General features: G+C 36.8%; 1 protein-coding gene across 4 annotated transcripts in view; it reads left to right on the top strand.

Moving 5' to 3' along the window:
- ECT2 (epithelial cell transforming 2) overlaps positions 1–22,801 on the top strand; it is a 63,217-nt gene that overhangs the window by 28,121 nt on the left and 12,295 nt on the right. For all 4 annotated transcript variants that reach the window (XM_027876152.1, XM_027876150.1, XM_027876151.1 and 1 more), the window contains 10 exons: positions 4,685–4,821; positions 7,285–7,404; positions 12,720–12,788; positions 13,745–13,855; positions 15,352–15,448; positions 16,647–16,728; positions 18,061–18,139; positions 18,308–18,427; positions 19,517–19,655; positions 20,939–21,093. In XM_027876152.1, coding sequence (XP_027731953.1) covers positions 4,685–4,821; positions 7,285–7,404; positions 12,720–12,788; positions 13,745–13,855; positions 15,352–15,448; positions 16,647–16,728; positions 18,061–18,139; positions 18,308–18,427; positions 19,517–19,655; positions 20,939–21,093 — 1,109 coding nt within the window. The remainder of the gene's footprint in view (positions 1–4,684; positions 4,822–7,284; positions 7,405–12,719; positions 12,789–13,744; positions 13,856–15,351; positions 15,449–16,646; positions 16,729–18,060; positions 18,140–18,307; positions 18,428–19,516; positions 19,656–20,938; positions 21,094–22,801) is intronic.

Genomic DNA, 22,801 nt, shown 5'->3' with positions numbered 1-22,801 from the left:
AGAAAAGGAGTAGAAACAATTGGATATGATGGCAGAATGTTTAAATGTAAATAGCACTCAGTCTGAAAAATGGGACTGGGCTACATAACTATGGCTAAAATCAGAGATTTGGGGATCATCCTCACGAACCCTTGGATGAAACCAAAAGAGTAAACATGATACCTGGAGAGAGAGAGGGAGAGAGAAGGTATAAGGTGAAAAGAGCCAATGACCCAGGATTAAATTTCAAGAAACATCCCTTAGAGGGAAAAATATAGGATCAGTCAGTTATTTAGATGAAGAAACAGGTAAGTAGGGAAAGAGTGAAGGTTTCTAAGTCTGTAAGTTTGCTTTGTTAAATAACTCGGTTTCTTTTCAAATTATTTTTTTTGTTGTTGTTTTTGTTTTTGTTTTTTTGGCGAGGCAATGGGGGTTAAGTGACTTGCCCAGGGTTACACAGCTAGTGAACTTAGGTCCTCTTGACTCCAGGGCCGGTGCTCTATCCACTAGGCCAGATTATTTAAGAAAGTGATTGTCAGTGAAAAATTTCTGATCAGATCATGAAGTGTAGTAGTAAAACGTGAAAGGAAAAGTAAAATGCATGAAGATAATCAACAAAGCTTTAGATAATCTATTTTTTACAAAAAAAAAATTCCTGGAAAAAACGTGTATTAAATTAATGAGACAACTATAATTTTTATCTCTCCCTTTCTCCCCCCCCAAAAAAAAAACAAAAACAAAAAAAAAAAGAAGGAAAATTAAGTGTTTCCAACTTTAAAAATAAAAGATAGAATACTTTATTTTTCTTATCTAACAGAGTGACATACTTTTTAGATATGTTCCAGAAAACTCTGGGAGATTGAGAAACAGTGTCATTTTACAAGGTCTGTTAAAGGTTGAGGTATAATAAAAGTAAGAAGTAAAGTACCTGAATCTAAGAGGGGCCAGGAAAAGACAAGTTAACAATCCCCAGTCTGGCTTTTGCCTTCATTTTAGGAAGTTTCTTAATCCTCAGATGTCTAATAATTCTTCTCTCCTTGCCGCCCCTTTTTTTTTCCCTTTTCCCTCATCTAGAAAATGTTCTTTGAAAAAGTTCTTAAAACAAAGTTAATTGTAACAAATGGCACCTCACTGCTTTGGGGCAGTTTTTTTATTTGTGTCTTCGCTTCTTATTGATTTCCCTCACAGCCTCTGTTACCAATTTCATTTCTTATTTCTTTACTGTTATTAGATAATATACATAAAGCCTTGTATCAACATCAAAGCACAATACAAATGTACATTGCTGCAGATCTCATTAGATGACTTTTCCCTCCCATTTTACCACTTGGTGCCATCACCTGCATCATGTCTCCCCTCTCTACTGTATTATATCTTCATTTTCTTCATTAAATACTTGAAGAGCCTATACTTCTGTTGGTTCTCTCCACCCATGTTGGCTGTAACATCTCTATAGTTTTGAGAATTGTGGCAGAGAAATCCATCAGCTTGTATGGTAGTGAAGCTTCTCCAGACTTAGCCAGGCCAACCGCCAGTCACCTAGACTATCACCAGACTTATATCCAGGGTTGCCAGATTTATAGGACCTGCCTCAGATTGTGTTCCCCTGGAATATCCTTAGAGAACCCGGAGTGAGCTCCAGAAGTATCAGACTGGAACCAGTGTACCTCCCCATTACCACCAAATGCCTCAGGCTTCATTTTGTCCTTCTTCTTCTGATGGAAGAGGGACCCTCATGTCTGATCCCCTTACTGGGCTCTCTTGATGGTATTTCTCTTTTTTTCTTTTACTTTAGTGTTTTTCCTGGGGTGTGCTGTGAGGTTATTACTCAAATATATGTGTCCTTCTGTGTACCAAACATTGTCATTTTTATCTTTTATTTAGTTTTCCCAAAATATAGTAAGGTGAATAATATATTTGGTGATGATGGCTTTATGTTATTGATGCTTCATTTGTGCCTGAAGGAAAAAAAAATTTTCTGGCCCTCTTTCAAGGAAATATTCTTGACCTTTTTTTTTTCTTTTTCTCTGAAGACCTGAGTTATTTTCAGATTTCATGTGTCAAGTGTCAAATTTGTTTCTCAATGATAGAATTGCTTTGGTTTTGACCGATAAACTTATTTAATCTTCATGCACATTTAACATGCTTTGAATATTGAGAAATAGGATATATTGTTATATCTTTGAGAATAGTTGCTTATGAATTTTTGTGATAACATTATCCATGCTGAGATTTAACTTCTAATTAGATGAATTCAGTGATTACCCAAGCTAAGTTTCCCCACCAATTTCTAATAGCTATTTTGGCAGAAATACTCAAGAGAAAATTGGAATATTCTGATCTATTGCTTGGGATTCCAGTGACCTTAAGCAAATCCTATGGGGAGAAGCATAGCTAGCTCTAGCAGTTCTTTTGTGCTTCAATAAAATAATCATTTAAAATCATTACTGAATTTATAATAACTTTGTGGTCATTTTAAAAAAGTCAGTAAGAGCATACTATCATGGGGATTTGTGAAATTATTTGGTACTGAAAAGAGGTCTTCATACTCATTACTTGGGAAACACCATATTGTACTTTGTTCTGCTGTTTATCCCTTCTCTCCTATGCCTTCATCTCTTCCTTTCAATTAGCACCTTCCCATCTGCCTTGAGAAGTAGCATAAGACTTCTGCACTTAGAGTCATCAAGGTGATTCTGGGCAAATCACTGCACTTTGGAACCTCATTTTCCTGATCTCTAAAAGGATGCCAATAATGCCTGGAGTAGTTGTTATGATCAAATGAAATATTAAAATGCCATATAAATGTCTATTGTCCCTACCCCACAGTATGCCCACATCTCCTTAAGAACACAAACATGCAAACACAAACTTAGTCCTTTGTTAAAAGCTTTCCATAGTCTTGACTCGGGCTTCCTATCAAACCTTAACTGCCATTACTCTTCAATAAAGTCCTTCCCACCAGCAAAAATAGCACTTCACACATATATAGTACTTTAAGATTTGCAAGCACTTACAATTGGAGAGGACAAGAAATGCTCGTGTGAGGAAACCTTCTCTCAGAGGTGAAGTAACTGAGCTGTGATCACGCAGCTTGTATTTGAGGCAGGATTCAAACCCTTCTCCTGATTTCAGATTCCTCCCTCTAGTCTGCCATCTTTTCCCGCAGTCTGGACTCTGCTTTTCTTGAACACCAGAGGCATTTTTCCACATGTTCTGTCAAGCCTAAAATAAAAGCAACCCTTCTTTCCTCCAGACTCCTGAGCAGCAGTATTTTAGCAGTATTTAGGTAACAACGGTACAGTTGATTTTGGATACTGGAGATTTGAATCCCAGATCTCCTATTTTACTAGGGCAAACTTGGGCAAGTCACTTGATCTTGAACTGAATGTAAAATGAGGACAGTATTCTCAGATTCTAAGAAGTTGGTTTTGCTATTTTGGGATACATACTGGGATGACGGTTGCACAAGGACTCAGTTATCTCGTCTGTAAAAGGAAGTATTTGGAGTTGATTGCCAAAGCATGGACACTCTACCTCTTATGCTATATTTTTTAAGTTGTGTCAAAGAAGGGACCATGCTTTATGCAACCTTGATGTATGTTGTGCAGCATCTTAAACTAGGGGCTTCTGGATAGCTGTCTGTGGAATGAAAGATTTTTTTTTTTTTGCCCGAGTCATTTTTCTTTCCTGCCCCCAAGTAGTTATTGAGGGCTTAGTCTTTGCAAAGGCATTTTGTTTGGGTTTCAAGCAAGAGTTGTTAGTAATACATACAAAAGGTAAATAGGTTTCCTTTCCTGGCATAGGAAATTAATTTTTGTAAAAACCTTTGTTTAAGAAGAAAAGTTTTTAATTAACAAGTTTTGCTTTTAAAAAAAAAAACTTTTGCTTCTAAAAGAATTTGAGGTTATTAAAAGATACGATTTTTAAAGTTATGATTAGCAGTTTGATCTTATAGGAAATCTATCTATCTATCTATCTATATATAGTATTCTATTTTATTTCATTTTATTTTTGCTTTTTGTTGAGGCAGTTGGGGTTAAGTGACTTTTCCAGGGTCACATAGCTAGTAGTGTCAAGTTCTGAGGCCAGATTTGAATTCAGGTCGTCCTGACTCCAAGGCCAGAGCTCTATCCACTGCGCCGCATAGCAGTCCGTAGGGTATAATTTTAAACATGGAATTTATCTTTGAAAGACTTGCTAACTAACATTTCAGTCTTACAATAGTGAATGCAGGAAAAAATTACTAAATGGGCTGATACTTGGAGATTAAATGTTGCACAGTTAAAGAAACTTTCAGAATATGGAATTTCCAAGTTTCTAAAAGAGACAGTTTTGACATGGAAACCAGTTTATGTTAGGACTCTAATAGGACACTATATTCACAGTGAGGAAATCTGATTTATTTCTAAAGCCTGGTCCTGGTACTTGCTGTGTGGTTTCTTTTTTTAAATGTCATTTATACTTTTTCCCCTCACTTTCTTACTAAAATGGGGATTCTTATCACCTCATGAAGCTGTGAAAATCAATTGAAATGACAATTTGAGTATAAAATACTGTTCACACATAAAGTACTGATTTGAGTACATTTGTAAGACTAACTTGTTTTAAACCTTATGTTAAATGAGTACGTTTGCTTTATTGAAACATTTGACATTTAGAAATTTTAAAAGTTCTTGGTTTTTTTGTTTGTTTGTTTTTTTAGAAACGCCCAAATCTTGTACTAAGCCTTCCAAAAATTCCACTCCTGTGCCTCCAAAGCAGTCAGCAAGGTGGCAGGTGGCAAAAGAGCTTTATCAGACTGAAAGTAATTATGTAAATATACTGGCAACAATTATTCAGGTAAGTCCAAATTGGTGGGTCTTGCTTGTTATGAATGTTCCTGATGTAAAAAATTCAAAATATATGTGCTAGGAAAAAAATGTGAAGAAGGAGTCTACAATTACGATGCTAAAATGTGTGTGGCCAGAATTGAAACTAGTGACCACCACCCATGCTTCTAAAAGCAGTCAGCACATTGGTAGACTTCAAAGAAGATTATGTTCATGGAGGAGTAGGGTTTCTGTTCATGTGTGGTGTATTTGATATGACTCATCACCGGTCTGAGAGCCCCTTGTGAAGCTCCGCCTGAGTTTTAAAGAAGCATGTTTGAAGTCCCAGGGATCGTCTCAGTATTGGACATCTTTTCTAAAACTCACTGTTTACATTAGAACTTAGAAAATATGGTGCATGAAGCTCTTCTGTAGCAGTCTTCTGCACTGTCATTGTTCATTAGGCAGCATGGGAGGAAGAGGCAGTGGTTGATTCAGCCAGACTGACCCCTGGGAACATAAACGTGGCTGTTCTCAGCTGTGTGGGAAACAGGTTACCTTTGGCGTTTGGAGGTAAAGAAATTGGTAGCTCAATTAAACCCCAGAAAATAGCGATGCGTTGCTATTCAGCCCTTTCTTATTTCCTATTTTGCACATTGGAAGCTTATAGTTATTGGTAAATCATTGATGACTTAGTGTAAATTCTGTTAGGCCACAATAAAATACCGGGGTTGGGTGGGGGAGTAACAGACTTCTAATTAGCATATCAGTTAAATTCACTTATACTGGCTGGTGCTGTTGATAGAGACTTGTTTAGTAGAGAAGTTATTCAGTCCTTTCCAAAACCCCTTTGAGAAAACCTTGGCAAAAATACTGCAGTAGTTTGCTATTTTCTTCTCCAACTGATTTTATAGATGAGGAACTGAGGCAAGCAGGATTAAATGACTTGCCCAGGGTCACACAGCTAGTAAGTGTCTTGAGGCTGGATTTGAACTCAGGAAGATGAGTCTTCCTGACTCTAGGCCTGGCACTCTATCGATAACTATCTGCCCAGAGTCAGGAAGACCTGAATTCAAATGCGGACCTCAACCACTTACTAGCTGTGTAACTCTGGGCCATCACACAACCTGTCTAAGCCTCAGAGTCCTTAGTAGGGTTGCTTGAAAGATTAAATATGAGGATCAAATAAAATAACATACGGAAAGCCCTTTACAAACCAAACCTTGATGACATCATCATCATCATCATCATCTCGGAAGCCCAGGGAATGTAACAAGAAAGCTGGTACAGCATTTATATTCTAGAATGCTAAGCATGAAGTTATCAAAGCTTTCATTTGAAAGACTGCAGCCTAAACCGTGATGTCTTTTTCCTTTCTAATTTCATTGCATGAGAAATTTTTTGTATTTCAACTGGTATAACCATTAATTTTAGTTTTTAAACCTTCATTGAGGACCCTAATTTGATTACTATCTTTCTATCTATCTGTATCTTTATATATAGAGTAAATTTTTGTTCAATGTAGTTCAGGAATGGGATGTTCCAGTTAACCTAATATGTGGGTGGAATTGTATACTTATGTGGATTACCTACTTTCAGGGGGATTTTTAACATAACAAAATTTTTGCTTCCCAATATACTTTAGAATTTCATAGTGCCTCTGGGCTATCTTTATGAGTGTCCATTGTAGTTGCACTAGCAGTGTTCTGATGGACTGGTTGGCCAGCTATACTGTTGGATGAACCAGCAGTTATTTTTGTTATAATTAGCATATCCACAGAGAAGTACACTGAGTTATTCATTAACTTGGAAGTCAAACTTTCCTTTAATGCTTGGAATAAGTTTTCAGTAAACAAATAGCTGTCAGAAGGATAAGAGAGTTTAAAGAAATCAGGCAATTATGAATATTAAATATTTTAGAAGTAGGTTCCTAGAAGTTGTTATTTATATTTTTGTTGATAACCTTTTGCTTTGCATAACTTTTATTTCTTTTTTTCATAACTTTTATTTCTCAATATATCCCTCCCTATCAGAAAGCCATCCCTTAAAACAGAGAATTAAAAAAATCAGAGAAAAGGGATAAAACAATTCAGCAAAACTAAGCAACGCATTAGACATATTTTTGAAGTGTTTCTAATTGTCTGAACTTTGATTCCTTTTTTCTTTTTGGGGATGTACCTTTTCTTTAGAATAAGTATGCACAATCAACTAACAATTTGAATGTAAAATAAAAATTATATGATTGTGTGGCTGGAACTATGTGATTATCTTTCAATAAAGTCTGATGTACTACTGGGCTAAAATATGTATCTGATAAAGAGTATAGATGTATTTGAAAATGTCATGAAGGAAAAAAAAATTCTTGAGTTTAATTTTGGGGAGGTCAGGATGGAGTGTCATCTTTTGCCTTCTTACTCCTACTTGTCTTACATATAAATCACTATTTTTCTTAGCTCTTAAAACTATCGATTTCCCTTTGCTTTTTTCTATTTAGTTATTTCAAGTTCCTTTGGAAGAAGAAGGGCAGCGTGGAGGACCCATCCTTGCACCGGAAGAGATTAAGGCTATTTTTGGTAGCATCCCTGATATCTTTGATGTACACACTAAAATAAAGGTAAACTTTTTTACAGAACAGATAGCATATTTAATCTTTTTTTTTAAAGGCCTTTAAAAGGATTATAGATGCTCACACCTGTAAATATTTCCTTTTGATGCTTTGCTGGGAGTAAGTAACATTTTATTCCTAAAATTCCTCCACTTCTTTCTTCCCCTTCTGATTGAACTTTAGGGTTCCTGGAGCTGCACATCTGTTACATGGACCTGTTACTTTTTTAGATTAATAACCTAAATAATGATGATTGAAGGTATTAGTAGCTTCTGCTACTGTTTTGTTTTTTCTTTACCTCTATTGTGGGGCTTTTTTTGGTCATATTTGTTTTGCTGAAGTTTTGCTGAAGGGATTACTATTTGTTGTTCAGTCATCTAGTTGTATTTAACTCTTTTTGATCCTATATGGGGTTTTCTTGGCAAAGATGCTGGAGTGGTTTGCCATTTCCTTCTCTAGTGGATTAAGGCAAACAGGTTAAGTGACTTGTTCAGGGTGAGTATCTGAGGCTAGATTTGAACTCAGGTCTTCCTGGCTCCAGGCCTAGTGCTCTATCCATGGAGTCACCTAGCTGCCTCTCTATTTTCTAGTTTCTTTCTATTTAGACAAATATGTACATAATCCAAGAAAAGATAATTATTTTTCTTTTTCTTTCATGACATTGTCTCTAGTCAAGTATCTATAACCTCCCTAGAGGCCATTATTAATATCTTCTGCAGCTTAACAGCTTTGTATGTTAGACCAGAACTCTTGATGTTATTAGACTTATGTCTCTTTCATTGTTCCTTTAGTAAAGATTTTACAATTTGCCAGTATTGTTCCTTAAAGGAACAGCAATGTTCCTTAAAATCACAAGACCTTATAATATGAAATAATTGGGAAAACAGTCTGAAACATAAAATATTTTCTAAGAAATAGAATTTCCTCATTATAAATATCAGCAGTACATATTTTTTATCTTTTGTTTTTTCCCAGTTACATGTAAAAACAATTTTAACATTCTTTTTTTCAAAATTTGAGTTCCAAATTTTCTCCCTCCCTCCTCTTCCCCCCTCATTGAGCAGGCAAACAATTTGACGTAGGTTATATATGTGTAGTCATGCAAAACACATTTCCATGTAAGTCATTCTGTGAAAGAAAATATAGACAAAAAATCCCCACGAAAAATAAAGAAAAGGTATCTTTAATCTGCATTCAGCCTCTGCCAGTTCTTTCTCTGGAAATGGACAGCATCTTTCATCATAAGTCTTACAGAATTGTCTTGGATGGTTGTATTGCTGAGAATAGCTAAGTTATTCATAGTAGATCATCATACACTATTGCTGTTATTGTGTACAGTGTTCTCCTGATTCTGCTCATTTCACTTTACATCAGTTCATGTAAGTCTTTCCATGTTTTTCTGAGAGCTTCCTGCTCACCATTTCTTAAAGCACAGTAGTATTCCATCACAAACATGTGCAACAACTTGTTCAGCCATTCCCTAATTGATGGGACATCTCCTCAATTTCCAGTTCTTTGCCACCACTGAAAGAGCTGCTATAATATTTTTGTACAATAGGTCCTTTTCCTTTTTGTTTTTATCTCTTTGGGGTACACACCTAGTACTGGTATTGCTTAGTCAAAGGCTGGGCATGGTTTTCTAACTCTTTGGGCATAGTTCAGAATTGCTCTCCAAGATCAGTTCATAGCTCTACCAGTAGTACATTAGTGTTTTCATTTTCCTACCTCCTCTCCAACATTTCTCATTTTCCTTTTCTGTCATGTGAGCCAATCTGACAGGTAGTAGCTCAGAGTTGTCTTAATTTGTATTTCTCTCGTCAATAGTGATTTAGAACATTTTTTATATGACTGGATAGCTTTGATTACATTGTCTGGAAACTGCCTGCTCATATCCATTGACCATTTATCAATCGAGGAATGGCTCTTATTTCTATAAATTTGACCCAGTTTTCTGTGTTTGAGAAATGAAGTCTTCATCAGAGAAACTCAGTGTAAAAATGATTACCGATGATGCATTTCCCTCCATCCTATTTTCCCCATCTATCCTACTGTCTCTCTGCTTTCACCCTGTCTGTTCTCAAAAGTGTTTTGCTTCTGACTTTTACATCCCCCAAACTGCCCTGCCTTATATCAGCTCCCCCCCCTTCCCCTTCTCCTATCCCCCTTCTCTTCCTACTTTCTATACCCAGCTGAGTGTATTTATTATTCTCTCTTTGAGACAATTCCAATGAGAGTAAGCTTCTCATACTCCCTTTTCCGCTTCACCTGTTTCCACCTTCACTGTAAAATCTTTCAGGCCTCTTTTATGTCCGATAACTTATCCCATTCCACCTCTCCCTTTCCCCTTCTCCCAGTGCATTCTTCTTTCTCGTTCTTTGATCATATTGTTTTAGATAATCACACCATCATATTCAATTTGCACCTCTGTTTTTCGTCTATGTATACTTCTTCTAACTGCCCTAATGAAAAAGTTTTTAGGAGTTAATAAATATCATTTTTCCATGTAGGAATATAAATGGTTTAACCTTTCTAAATCCCTTATGATTTCTCTTTCCTGTTTACCTTTTAAAGTTTCTTTTATGTCTTGTGTTTGAAAGTCAAATTTTCTATTTAGCTCTGGTCTTTTCATCAGGAATACTTGAAAGTCCTATTTTTCATTGAATGTCCCGTTTCCCCTGCAAAGTATTATGCTCAGTTTTGCTGGGTAGGTAATTCTTGGATGTAATCTTAGCTCTTTTGCCCTCCAGAATATATTCAAAGCCCTCCCATCCTTTAATGTAGAAGCTGCTAAATCTTGTGTTATCCTGACTGTGGCTCCACGGTATTTGAATTGTTTCTTTTTGGTTGCTTGCGATATTTTCTCCTCGATCTGGGAGGTCTGGAATTTGGCTATAATATTCCTGGGAGTTTTCATTTTGGGACCTCTTTCAGGAAGTGATCAGTGGAGTCTTTCAATTTTTGTTTTACACTCTGGTTCCAGAATATCAGGGCAGTTTTCCTTCATAATTTCTTGGAAGATGATGTCTAGGCTCTTTTTTAGATCATTACTTTTAGGTAGTCTAGTAATTCTTAAATAGTCTCTCCTGGATCTTTTTTCCAATGAGATTTCACATTTTCTTGTATTTTTTCATTCTTTTGATTTTGTTTGATTTTTTCTTGATGTCTCATGATGTCCTTAGCTTCCACTTGCCCCATTTTAACTTTTAAGGAATTATTTTCTTCAGTGAGCTTTGTATCTCCTTTTCCATTTGGCTAATTCTGCATTTCAGGGCATTTTCTCTTCATTAGATTTTTGTGCCTCTTTTGCCATTTGGCCTATTCTGTATTTTGTTTTGTTTTGTTTTTTAAATTCTGTTTTTTAAGGTATTATTTTCTTCAGTATTTTTTTGGGCCTCCTTTATCAATGTGTTGACTCTTTTCATGATATTCTCTCATCACTCTCATTTCTCTTCCCAATTTTTCCTCTATCTCTGGTACTTGATTTTTAAAATCCTTTTTGAGCCCTTCCATGTCCTGAGACTAATTCATATTTTACTTTGAGGCTTTGGATGCAGGAAATTTGACTTTGTTGTCTTCATTTGAGTGAGTGTTTTAATCTGCGTTGTTACCATAGTAACTTTCTATGGTCAGAATTTTTTTTCTGTTCGCTCATTTTCCAGCCTGTTTCTTGACTTTTAACTCTATGATGAAGTGGAGCTCTGCTTCCCAAGTGGGCACTGTCCCAAGCTTTAGGTTTTTTATGCAACTGTTTTCAGAGGTAATTCTGGGGACCTGTAAGTTTTTGGCTTTTCCAGTGTAGTATAATCTAGGGAGACCTGTGTTTACTACTCTCCTGTACTGTGCACTGATTTGTGAGCAAATATAAACACTCTTTTCGACCCTGGAACTGTGACCAGGGTCCCTGCTTCCGTTGGCCCCTAGCTCTGCTGTGCTAGTGTACACACTAGACTAAGACCCAGGACTGCAACCCAGATCCAGGTATAGGCAATGTGACAGAGTCCTGCCTCTGGTGCCAGCAAAGGGAGCCTTGTAAATCTCCTTCTGACCCATTGTCTGGAAACCATCACTGCTGCCACTGATTCAATCGCCTTGAGGCCTATTCCTAGTTTGCTGCGGCTCCGTCTGCGTTGGCCCGGCCTGCACTAAACTGCTCTCCACTCTCACCCTGGTGCAATAGACCTTTCTTACCAACCTTCCAAGTTGTCTTGGGCTGGAAAATTGTTTTACTCTGTCCTTTTGTGGGTTTTGCCATTCTAGAATTTGTTTAGAGTCATTATTTAAAGGTATTTGGAGGGGTTTGGGGGAGAGCTTAGGCAAGTCTCTGCCTTTACTCCACCGTCTTGACTGCACCTCTCTGATATTTTAAGTATCAAGTTGTGTTTAGAGGGAGACACTTTCAGACTTCATGATTTGACAACCCAGTGTTTCCTCATTATTTAACAGGACATCATTGTCCAGTTCATAGAGCTAATTTCATTTTGAGAACAAACAAAAGAATATTACTAGCTCTAAAAAGGCTAAATTTAATGTATAATTTTAAGAGTTATTGTGGGGTGGTGGTTAGGAACTCCAAGTCACTTGTAGAATTATATGAGGGGAAGGAATTTCTACGGCAGAAGTTTCCGTAACCCATTCCCTCTTCCAAAATAAACACAGGTTCTGACCAAATCTATAGTAATTTTCTTTCTTTTGGTGGGGGGGTGGGCTAGGCAATGGGGTTAAGTGACTTGCCCAGGGTCACACAGCTAGTAAGTGTTATATGTCTGAAGTCACATTTGAACTCAGGTCCTCCTGACTCCAAGGCTGGAGCTCTATCCACTGTGCCCCCGAGCTGCCCCTATAGTAATTTTCTAAGGGAGGCAGTGCAGTGTAATGGAAGAAGCACTGTTTAAAGATAGAAGACCTAAGTTCAACTCCTGCCTGGTACTCACTGCTTATGTGAGCTTGGGCAGGCCGCTGAAACTGCCTGGGCCTCAGTTTCTTCATATGCAGAATTGAGGGGGCTGGTCTAGATCACAAAAATTCTTAACCTGGTGTCTGTAATTTTGTCTTTTAAATTATTGACAACTGTATTGCAATATAATTGATTTCCTTTGTAATTCCATGTATTTTATGAATTAAAAAAAGTTATTGAGAGAAGGAGTACAAAGGCTTCATCAGACACTGCCCAAGGATTCTGTGACATAAAAAAGGTGAAGAGCTTCTGGACAAAGTGGTCTGTCAGGTCTTTTCATGTCTAGATCAGTGGTTCTAGCAAATGTGTATGTAGAGGTAAACATAAAAGATGGGTTAACTTTAACGTGATGCTCCTTTTTGTGTTTCAGGAGGATCTTGAAGACCTCATTATTAATTGGGATGAAAGCAAAAGTATTGGTGACATCTTTCTGAAATATGTGAGTGCTTACTACAAGAATACTTCTCCCGCTTAGAGTAATATATTGTCTGACACTGTGTTCCACTGAAGTTAATTTTCGATATAATAGAAGCTTACCAAAGTATTGGAAATTATTTTAATGCTAATTGAGGAAAATCTTTCTTTAAAATTCCTTGTAAGATTATACACTGTTATTCTTTCTTATACTGGATGTCCCAAAAAGTCTTCGTGTGGTTGTAAGCTATTAAAGCTCATAAGCTTTAATATAAGCTTTAATAGCTTACAGCTGTGCTAAGACTTTTTGGGATGCTCTGTAGAAGGAACACTGAGCATAATTCTTTTTCTTGTTGAAGGTCATCGTTATGAACATCAATGGTTGTACTTTATTGGAGCACAAAGATTCAGTGTCGTTGAAGTGTATAAGCTATCATTGATCTGAACACTTTCCAAATACTTTCATTTTTTTTTTAGTTTATTATCTACTTTTCTTTTTCACTATCCATTCTAAATCACTATTAATAAGAGAAATGTGAATCAAAATAAGTCTGAGGTTTCACGTCAGCAATTTTTGGCAAAGATCTTTCATATATATAGTAGAGCATTTATTCAATTTTGATTCTTCTGCAGCTTTTTCCACCTTTCAGAAGTTTTGTGTTAGTATCACATGCAAACCTTTGCCTTTGTTCAGTCAAACACTCAGTTATTTGGTGTATGGATGGAGGGGAACATCAGACGCATTTTCTTGTGTTTTGATTGTGTTTCAAACAGAGTCACATTGCAACCCCTCTCTTGAAAAATGAGCAAATGAATTGCAGATATTAAAAGTTAGCTAATATGAAAATATTGGTTAATTTAGGAGTAATATTTGTCAGGTTGGAACTTTCTTGATTACTTGAAATTGATAAGTAACTTTATAGTGTGTAGAGAAAATAATTAAAACATTCATTATTTTGGCTTTTTTTCCCTCTCTCACAGTCAAAAGATTTGGTAAAGATTTACCCTCCTTTTGTAAACTTCTTTGAAATGAGTAAAGAAACAATTGTTAAGTGTGAAAAACAGAAGCCGAGATTTCATGCTTTCCTAAAGGTAAAGTGATATTTAAAAAAAAAAAATCTTGTGAATTTACCATATATCATTTTGAAAGATTTTCATAAAAAACGTATTGCTAACAAGAATCAAGCATAACTGTTTTAAAAATTATCTAGTTATGCACATGTTTTTTAACAACTTGCAGTGGAGAAAATTGGGAGAAAGAAGAAGGAGCTGGGGGATAGGCAGCCCTAGCATAGTGGACAGAGGGTCGGACACGTTCCAGTTGTGTGACCTGAAAGGAGAGGTGCAGGGTGGGTGGCAGAGGAATTGTCCTTACTGGAACCTCACTCTACCAAGGACATCAAAGGCCTAGAAGCTGGTTAGTGTGAGTGGGTCATTTGTAAATGGCACTGAAAATGTCTGTCTCCGGGTGGTGGTGGTGGTCGTGGTCATGGTCGTGGTCGTGGCGGGGTGGGGGTGGGGGTGTTTGGCTCATTTGTGGCTTGCCTAGGCCAGTAAATGTAGAAAAGTAAAAATTGTGCTAAAGGGAGAGCTGATCATCTCTCAGGGATGTCTGCAGTCAGTGAGATATCAGGTTAGGTAACCTCCATGCTTTCTAAGATTCTCCAATTGAAATTTCTTTAGTAAAATTTCAGAAGACTTAAGATTTTTCATAGTAATTTTAAAAATTCTGAAAGCTTATACTATGATACTGAATGGAGTTAAGACTTTGGCTCAATAGGAAATCATTAAACTGATTTCTTCTTTGAAGTCTGAACTCCTAGCCTTTCAGAATGCCATTTCAGACAGTAGAGGATGTAATTTCAGAACTTAGTTGACCTACAAAAGGGCAAATGATTTTCTTCTTTCCCTTTGGTATAATCAAGCCTACATATGTTAATCTTGAGTTGTTGTATTTAATTTGTGCTGAATGTCCAAAACTGAACTTAATAGCTTTCTCCCCAGAACCCTCCCTCCTTCCAAACTTCCCTATTATTTCTCTCAGTCTCCCAGACTTGCAACCACGTGTCATCCTCAGCTCCTCACTGTCTCTCATGCTCCGTGTTCAGTCTATTGCTAGGGCCTGTTGATTTCATCATTGGGACATCTCTTGAATACTCACCCTTTTTGCCCTTTTCTCTTCTGATACGGACTTCCATGTGTTTCCATGAACAAGACACTCAATCTTGTAGATCTGGGCATGTTCTCTGGGTGCCCTCCATGCTTGGAATACTCTCCTTCCATGTTTCCCTGGCTTCCTTTAAGTCCCAGCTAAAACTCCACCTTCTATAGGAAGCCTTTTCTTAATTCTAGTGCCTTCTCTCTGTTAATTATTTCTACTTTATCCTGTGTGTGGTTTGTTGGTACATATTTGTTTGCTTTTGTTGTCTTCTCTGTGAGATTGTGAGCTCCCCAAAGGCGGATAGTCTTTTACCTTTCTTTGTGTCCCAAGTGCCTGGCACATAGTAGGCTTAATAAATGCTCATTAACTGACTGAAGTGACTATTTTTGGTTTTATAATAATTTTCAAAAATGTGATTTATTTCTAGATAAACCAAGCTAAACCAGAATGTGGGCGTCAAAGCCTTGCTGAACTTCTCATTCGACCTGTGCAGCGGTTACCTAGTGTTGCATTGCTTCTAAATGGTACTTTAGTGATATAGTTTCATTAAATTTTAGGGAATGGAATTTTCAAGCAAAAGAAAAATTGCAAATATATTTTTAGATTAGTACTACTTTTTTTTTTGTTTTTTTTGGGGGGGGCAGTTGGGGTTAAGTGACTTACCCAGGGTCACACAGCTAGTGTCAAGTGTTTGGTCTGAGGCCTAATTTGAACTCAGGTCCTCCTGACTTCAGGGCCGGTGCTCTATCCACTGCATCACCTAGCTGTCCCAAATTTAGTGCTACCTGTTAAGTATCCTTACTTAGAAGTAGTAAGGTTATTTACAATCCTCTTTAATTTTGAGAGAGAATGAATGTATATATGTTTAGAGGAAAGAAATACCTATAATGCGCAGACCTTATAGGCCGTGAAATCTGCTTTTGAGATCTTTCAGGACTCGAGGGTGGAGCTACAGAAATGATCACAGGATATATATGTGTTGTGTGTGCTGTGTGTTGTGTGTGTGTGCTGTACACACATGTACATCCCAAGTAGAAACTTGCGTGAGTTTCTTCTTTCAGTATTTTGGAAGAGGGAGTGTGACAAGTATAAGAACTTAAGCAGTCAGGAAATTGGCATGCTGAGGATTGAATTCATTTAAAATATGCACACTAAATTTAGAGTCACCAAAAAAGAAATATATTTTTATATCTGGTATATAAGTATACTGTGTTTTATTAAAGAAAAAAAATTTTTGGTTCATATTTACATAATTATTTGATAAATGCTAGATTTCTAGTCCTAATATGAGTCATATTGGGTTTATTTGAAGAAAGGAGCCTTTTTTCGTTTCCTTTCCCCCCCTTTCCTTTCCCTACCCTAACCTAGATTTTTCTATGATGTCATATCGTTTTAAATAGTCTTCTGCATTATAAGCATATTTGCATTTTCATTTTAGTAAAAGAAAGGAAAGGGGGAAGATACTATAAGAAATCAATAAATTTTAAAAGCTAAAAATACGTGTTTTGGTCCACTTGTGGGCCTCCCACCTCTGCAGAGAGATGGGGTGGTGGTGTCTAATTATAACTTCTTTGGAGCCATGGTTGGTAATTTCTCAATGTTCACTTTTTGTGGGGAGGGGTTGTGGTTCTTTCCTTTTACGTTGTTGTAGTCATATATTGTTTTCTTGGCTGTACGTTCACGATGATCTTTCATTGTAGTAAAATAACTCTTTTATTAAAGATCTTAAGAAACATACTGCAGATGATAACCCTGACAAGAATACACTAGAGAGAGCTATTGGATCCTTAAAGGAAGTAATGACGTAAGTTCATTTTAATTTTGGGGTTTTGCTTAAGGTTTAAAATGGCATTGATAGAAAATTTAAGTGAATTAATTAATGGGAATGTGTTTGTGGCATAGCACAATTCACCTGTTTTCTCATAGAGTTAACATGGTGAAATAATGATTCCAGAATACATTTAGTAGACAATCACAGATTGTCAGTTCAGTCCTAAAAACATTTTGGTTCCATGCAAATAAATTAACAGTGTTTTTGAAATTTGGAAATGTTGTAGACTTCCTCATCTATATATATATTCCCTTGAAGAGTTTGCTTTTGAGCTCAGATGCACCAAAGTGACTTACCTTACCCATCCTGAAACAAAAGAAAAAGGTATAAATGGTACAAACATCTTTTCCTTCTTGACTCATTTTTCTTATTGTTTTCCAACTAGTATTTAAGGAAACTTAAGTTTTGAGGTACATTGGAAATTAAAAGCGTTTACTGTGTGATTGAGCCTGTGGAAAGTGGAAAATCTGTGAATCTTTAACAAATTACTAGAGATTTTCTCTTTCACTGTCATAGTTGAATTAGAAGTCCAACAGATGTGTGACAATCTACAACAAACTTGGTAGAGTTTTGTGGTACCCGGGTTGTTGCTCTGTAATCATTTGTGTTCATCATAACAGGGTGATTGAATTGGTAGCAGATAGAAAATATTGAAAAGATGCACCTGTTTGGGAGTGTGGAGATAATGAAAAAGCCCTCATTCACCAGTCCTTAGGCATTTTAAACAATTGATTTATGAGGATGAAAAGATACATGGTCACTGATATTAGGTGTATCTGTATGACTGGGCTTGTAATTAACATATTCATCTCATAAATATTTTAATAACAGTTTTTAAAAAATGAACTTTAGTATGAACTGGGAAGTTGCCTAAAGGAAACTTTAATACTACTCAGTGTCCCCTGAAATCTATATAGATGCCCCTTTGAGTGGACTAACTCTAGGGAGTCTCAAAGTTATAAAGAGGTTGTAGTCTTATAGACTATGAAATATGTTGCCTTTTAGGAGTAATGTTAGGCATGGGTATATAGCTCACAAAACTTGTAGTGTCCCTGAATGGGCTTGTTTGTGATGACTTGGATTGGGTGACAGTTGATCTCCTTGAAAGATTCACCTAAGAGATTCTTTGTAAGGTAAGTAACCTAGTTACCTGTGGATCATTGTATATTGTCCAGTTTGGGCACATCTGCAGATGCCTTTTCTGTTGTAAAGTAAGATAAGTTTTTACCTCTTTTTTACGTAGACTGTTGCTATGGGAATCAGAATTACTTTTTTCTTATCTACAGTTTTCTTTTATGTTTGCAGACATATTAATGAGGATAAGAGGAAAACAGAAGCCCAAAAGCAAATTTTTGATGTTGTCTATGAAGTAGATGGATGCCCAGTAAGTGTTCTTATTTAATAACTACTTGTCTCTTAAAATGTTTTACTTTTCAGTTGTAATTGAAATCTATCATTTCTGTCTATACAAACTATTATCAAGTATTTTAAAAATTCTTTTTGTATGACCAAACACCAAGTGGTCTTGTATTTATATCTTCATTTGCTGCAGGCTAACCTTTTGTCCTCTCACCGAAGTTTGGTGCGGAGAGTTGAAACCATATCTTTGGGGGAACATCCCTGTGACCGAGGAGAACAAGTAACTCTCTTTCTCTTCAATGACTGCCTGGAGGTATGTGGCAGCATCATAATAATGTTAGTGGCTGGGACTGCAGTAAGTACTTGAGACCAGGCTTTCAGTTGTGAAGTTAGAGGTGACTTTCTTATCCCAAGTCCAGTTAAATTGTCATATCTTAGTGATCGTGACCAGTTGATGAATTGACCCTAGGAAGATCATATGTTTAGGAGTAGAGAGATGCCTTCCCTCAAGTGGGATACATTTTAAGAGACTGATAAGAGATTTTCCATAAGTAACTTAAGCAACACATCAGTTGCTTTCTTGATCTTAATCATTGCAGATAAAGCTTACTAGAGGTCAGAAGGTGGTATTGTCCATAGAGATACCATGGAATTCTCTGACGTGGATGTATTTTGTTGAGAAAGAAGACAACAATTTGTGTTGGCAACACTGTTTCATTGTTGCCTGCTTTCTGCCATCTCTTGATCCCTTGGTGAAAAAGAACTCGAATTATGGGCCTCTCTTTACTCAGCTGGACTTGGCTTAGAGTACTCTCTGTCTCTTTGAGGCATTTTCTCTTTTACCTTGAGGTTATCTGGGCCTAGGTTTTAGCTTACTTGTCTATCCTTCCATGCTTCTGTTTTTTATGCTATAGCTAATTAAACTAAATTCTCCCCCTTTTTGGTTCACAGTGCCTGATAGAGGCTAAGGGAATGTCTTTCTACTCTCATTTCCTTCTCTCTTAATTTCTTTGAATGCATAGCCCAAATTCCTTTCCATTTATACCAGTGTAGATGTTCTTTCTCTTCTATTTTTTAATATAAAAAAATCCTGGCAATTTCCTTTTCCCTTCTCTCTATTCATCTCATGGTCTATTATTTCCTTATGTAAACATCAATATATTTATAACATTACTACACTTTGATTATTCCAGTGATACAGATTCTCAGTTCATAAGACTTTTGGAGAATATGTTTTACTCACATCTGTTACATGAGAATCATTGTGTTTAACAGAATACAGTAGTTATTTGATTAAGTGGAATTGGTTTCAGTTTTAATTTTTTTAAGGTTGTTGGTGGAAGAAAAGAAATCTGAAGATTTTGCTTATTTATCTGAGTTACTTTTTTTTTCTCTTAAACAGATAGCAAGGAAACGGCACAAGGTTATTGGCACATTCAAGAGTCCTCATGGCCATACCAGACCCCCGGCAGCCCTTAAACACATTCATCTAATGCCTCTTTCTCAAATTAAGAAGGTGCTAGATATAAAAGAGACTGAAGGTCTGTGTATTTGGCAATCTGCAATGCTTAATGCATGTAAATAGTTTATATAGAGTTGTAGGTTAGAATCTTCCAGTTATTTGAATGTTAACAGCTACTAAATCCTATTTATAAGCATTTGGCAGTTGAGGTTACAGAAATTGTTTATGAAACTGCTATTTTATGTGAATTAAGTAATCACGGCACACAGTGATATGGGAATATATAGGAAATCTTCGTTTGAACAGCCAAAGAACTTTTATACAGTTACTCGTCAAACCAGTGCCTCCAAGGCACTAACAGTGTTCTTCCCATTCCATCAAGACCCAATGAAAGTCACCAAGTGATTTGATGTGCTCTATAGCCTACGTGTATATAGTATCCCTTGTGCCCGTGTCGACATCTGAGGGATGAGACATTTGATTTACTGCAGTCTAGGTATCCTTGGCAGACATTTTGTGTATTCAAACTGACTGTGTTTCCTAAGAATATTTAGCGAGCTTTTGGGGAGATTTCTGAACCCTTGGGAAAAGGGTCTACAGCTAGCCCAGGCACTGGAGCTACAAGGAGCTACCCTCACAAGGGTGTAGATCAGTACCTCCCAGGGTGTTGTAGTACTCCTTCCCTTAAGGCGTATGTAAGCATTTGTTATGTGTTTGGAAGGCATCTCTTTTGTCAACACATTTAGCATTATAGAACTTGTTCCCTAACTGAGAGAGACATATAATCGTACTAGATGAAATTCACTACGAATAGTTTTCAAGGAAAAGGTTGTGAACAACAATTAAAAATTACATTAATGTTTTCCTAAACGATAGGTGTTCTAGTTAATGACTTCAATCTTTTCTGAGTTCATACTGACTGGAAAGACATTGATGTTGAAATGTGGACTGCTTTTCACATCTCTCACAGAAAGTTTTAGAACAGAAATTTTAATGTCTAGGCTTTTTTATTTCCTTAGATTTGATGCAGATAGTTTGTATTACTGAAGTAGTCCTAAAGTAGTTTTGTTGTAATAGAAAAGTTGCTTACGTAAAACTTTTGAGATTAATGAAATTTAAGTAAAAGAAAAGTATAATTTTGGACAAAGTATCATGTACAATACTAAGAAACTTTAAGTCCATTTGGTCCTTCTGTTTCTACTTAGTATGTCAGAACTCTTGTTAATGGCAGGAAGGGGAAAAATTAAGAGAACAGCTTTCTGAATTTCTACATTAATGTATGTCCTGGTACTGAGCTTGCACGCTCTTTGTGTACTTTCGAGAGCGACCCTGAATCTCATTGGTGGTTTTTTGGGACCCTAGATTGCCATAATGCTTTTGCCCTGCTTGTGAGGCCACCAACAGAACAGGCAAATGTATTGCTCAGCTTCCAGATGACATCAGAGGACCTTCCCAAAGACACCTGGCTAAAGATGCTGTGCCGACATGTGGCCAACACCATTTGTAAAGCAGATGCTGTAAGTTCTTACCTTTGTGTGTCAGTAAAAATGATTTCATCGAATACAGAATTCTTGCAATTTCTGGTGAAGCATGTGGGAGATGTGTTTTTATGTTGTGATGGAAACTAGTACAGGGTATTTTCTCTTACCAGGAGAGTGGCTGAATCTGCAGTACCTTTTGGGATGGAGACTCCATTTTCCTGCTTCTGATTTCTGAGTCAATAGGGACCTGTATCAGAAAGGGTTTGAACTCCAACTCTCTCCTCCCTGCCCACGAGTCCTTGATGAAGTCGCAAAAAACACTCTCAATCTCATTTCCTCTATTTGTGAAATGAGAGAGTTGTGCTAACGTAGCCTCCACGGCCTTTGCTGCCTCGAAGTAGCCTCCTAGGTTTCCCCCTACTATTTCCTCACATAGATAAGGACTGCTACAGCCACCACTTTGCATTTTTAAGTGTCCTTCTCCCAGGGAATTCAGAGTACGTGCATAGATACATAACTTCTCTGAGACTGATGGTGTGGAGAGAAAGGTTGATAGAGCATCAGGAGCAAATACTGAGACTTGGCCCAAATTGTATAAACTAAAGCTGTGAATGGCCGAGCAGTTGGGTAGAGCAAAGCACTGGTACACTTGCAAACATTAAATATTTTTGAGGTCTTACGCCCTTTCTGCCACTAAAATTAGGGGTTAAGCTCAATAGTCTGTAGGGTCTCTTCTCATTCTAGATCCTGGCCTGTGATCATAACATGTGATCGTATACACATATATGTATATGGATATAATCTTACATGATATCGATGGAAACATTTTGTAATCAGGGCTGTTTATAGGTGGGTTGTCATTACTACAATTGATGATGACAAATGGAACGAATAGTTCAATATTTAATGGTATAAGTAATTCTGTAAAGCACTAAGCAGTTTACCAAGACAGAGGATGACCTCTTCTGCATGACATAATTGTCTCTTAGACTTCCCTTCAGAATTGTGCATACATCCCACCCTTGATGTCAGACTAATGTAACAGATGACTGCTTTTTTGAGTCTGGGACCAGAACTGTCATTCTTTGAGCCTTTTTGTGTGGGTATCTTCTGCTGATGTGAATAGTGGCCCTTCCATGCCTGCTCATACTGTACAGTTCTCCTTTGGCTTGTCATTGAAATCTTTAGAATATTTCTCTGATGGATTTGAGACCCTCCTGGTGTCTTTATAAGAGATTAGAGATAACAGTGCATGATTTTTGCAGTCCACCATTTTATTTGTCATCTTTTCTTCTGACTCAACTTTTATTCCTCTCTTTTAAAAAAAGTCTCTTTTCCCACCTCTAAGTCTCCCTTGTGAAAAGTAAAAATTTGAGTAAAATCCAGATGATTGTGTGAACAGATCAAGTCCTGACCATATAGGTAACATTTCACAAAAGAAGAGTTCCTTTTACCTAGAAACTCAAGGAACTATATTTCTTTCTTTTTTCTCTGGAAGCAAGATTGGTCATTACAATTCATTTGAAGTCAGCATTTTCATGCTTTCATTTGTGGTAATCTTTTTTTTTTTTTTTTGGTTCTGCTTTCTTCTGCATGAGTTTCTATATGTTTCCCAGTGTTTCTCTGAATTCTTCATAATTTGTTATCTGTTGTGGTATAATAACCTTTATTCATAAAGTAAAGTTGGTTTAGCCATTCTCCCCATGAATAAAATGCTGCTATAAGTATTTTGGTGAATATGTGG

This window comes from Vombatus ursinus, unplaced genomic scaffold (assembly GCF_900497805.2).
Source record: "Vombatus ursinus unplaced genomic scaffold, bare-nosed wombat genome assembly UNPS02014810.1, whole genome shotgun sequence".
Classification (NCBI taxonomy): Eukaryota; Metazoa; Chordata; class Mammalia; order Diprotodontia; family Vombatidae; genus Vombatus; species Vombatus ursinus.
This window is presented reverse-complemented; position numbering and strand designations above follow the sequence as displayed.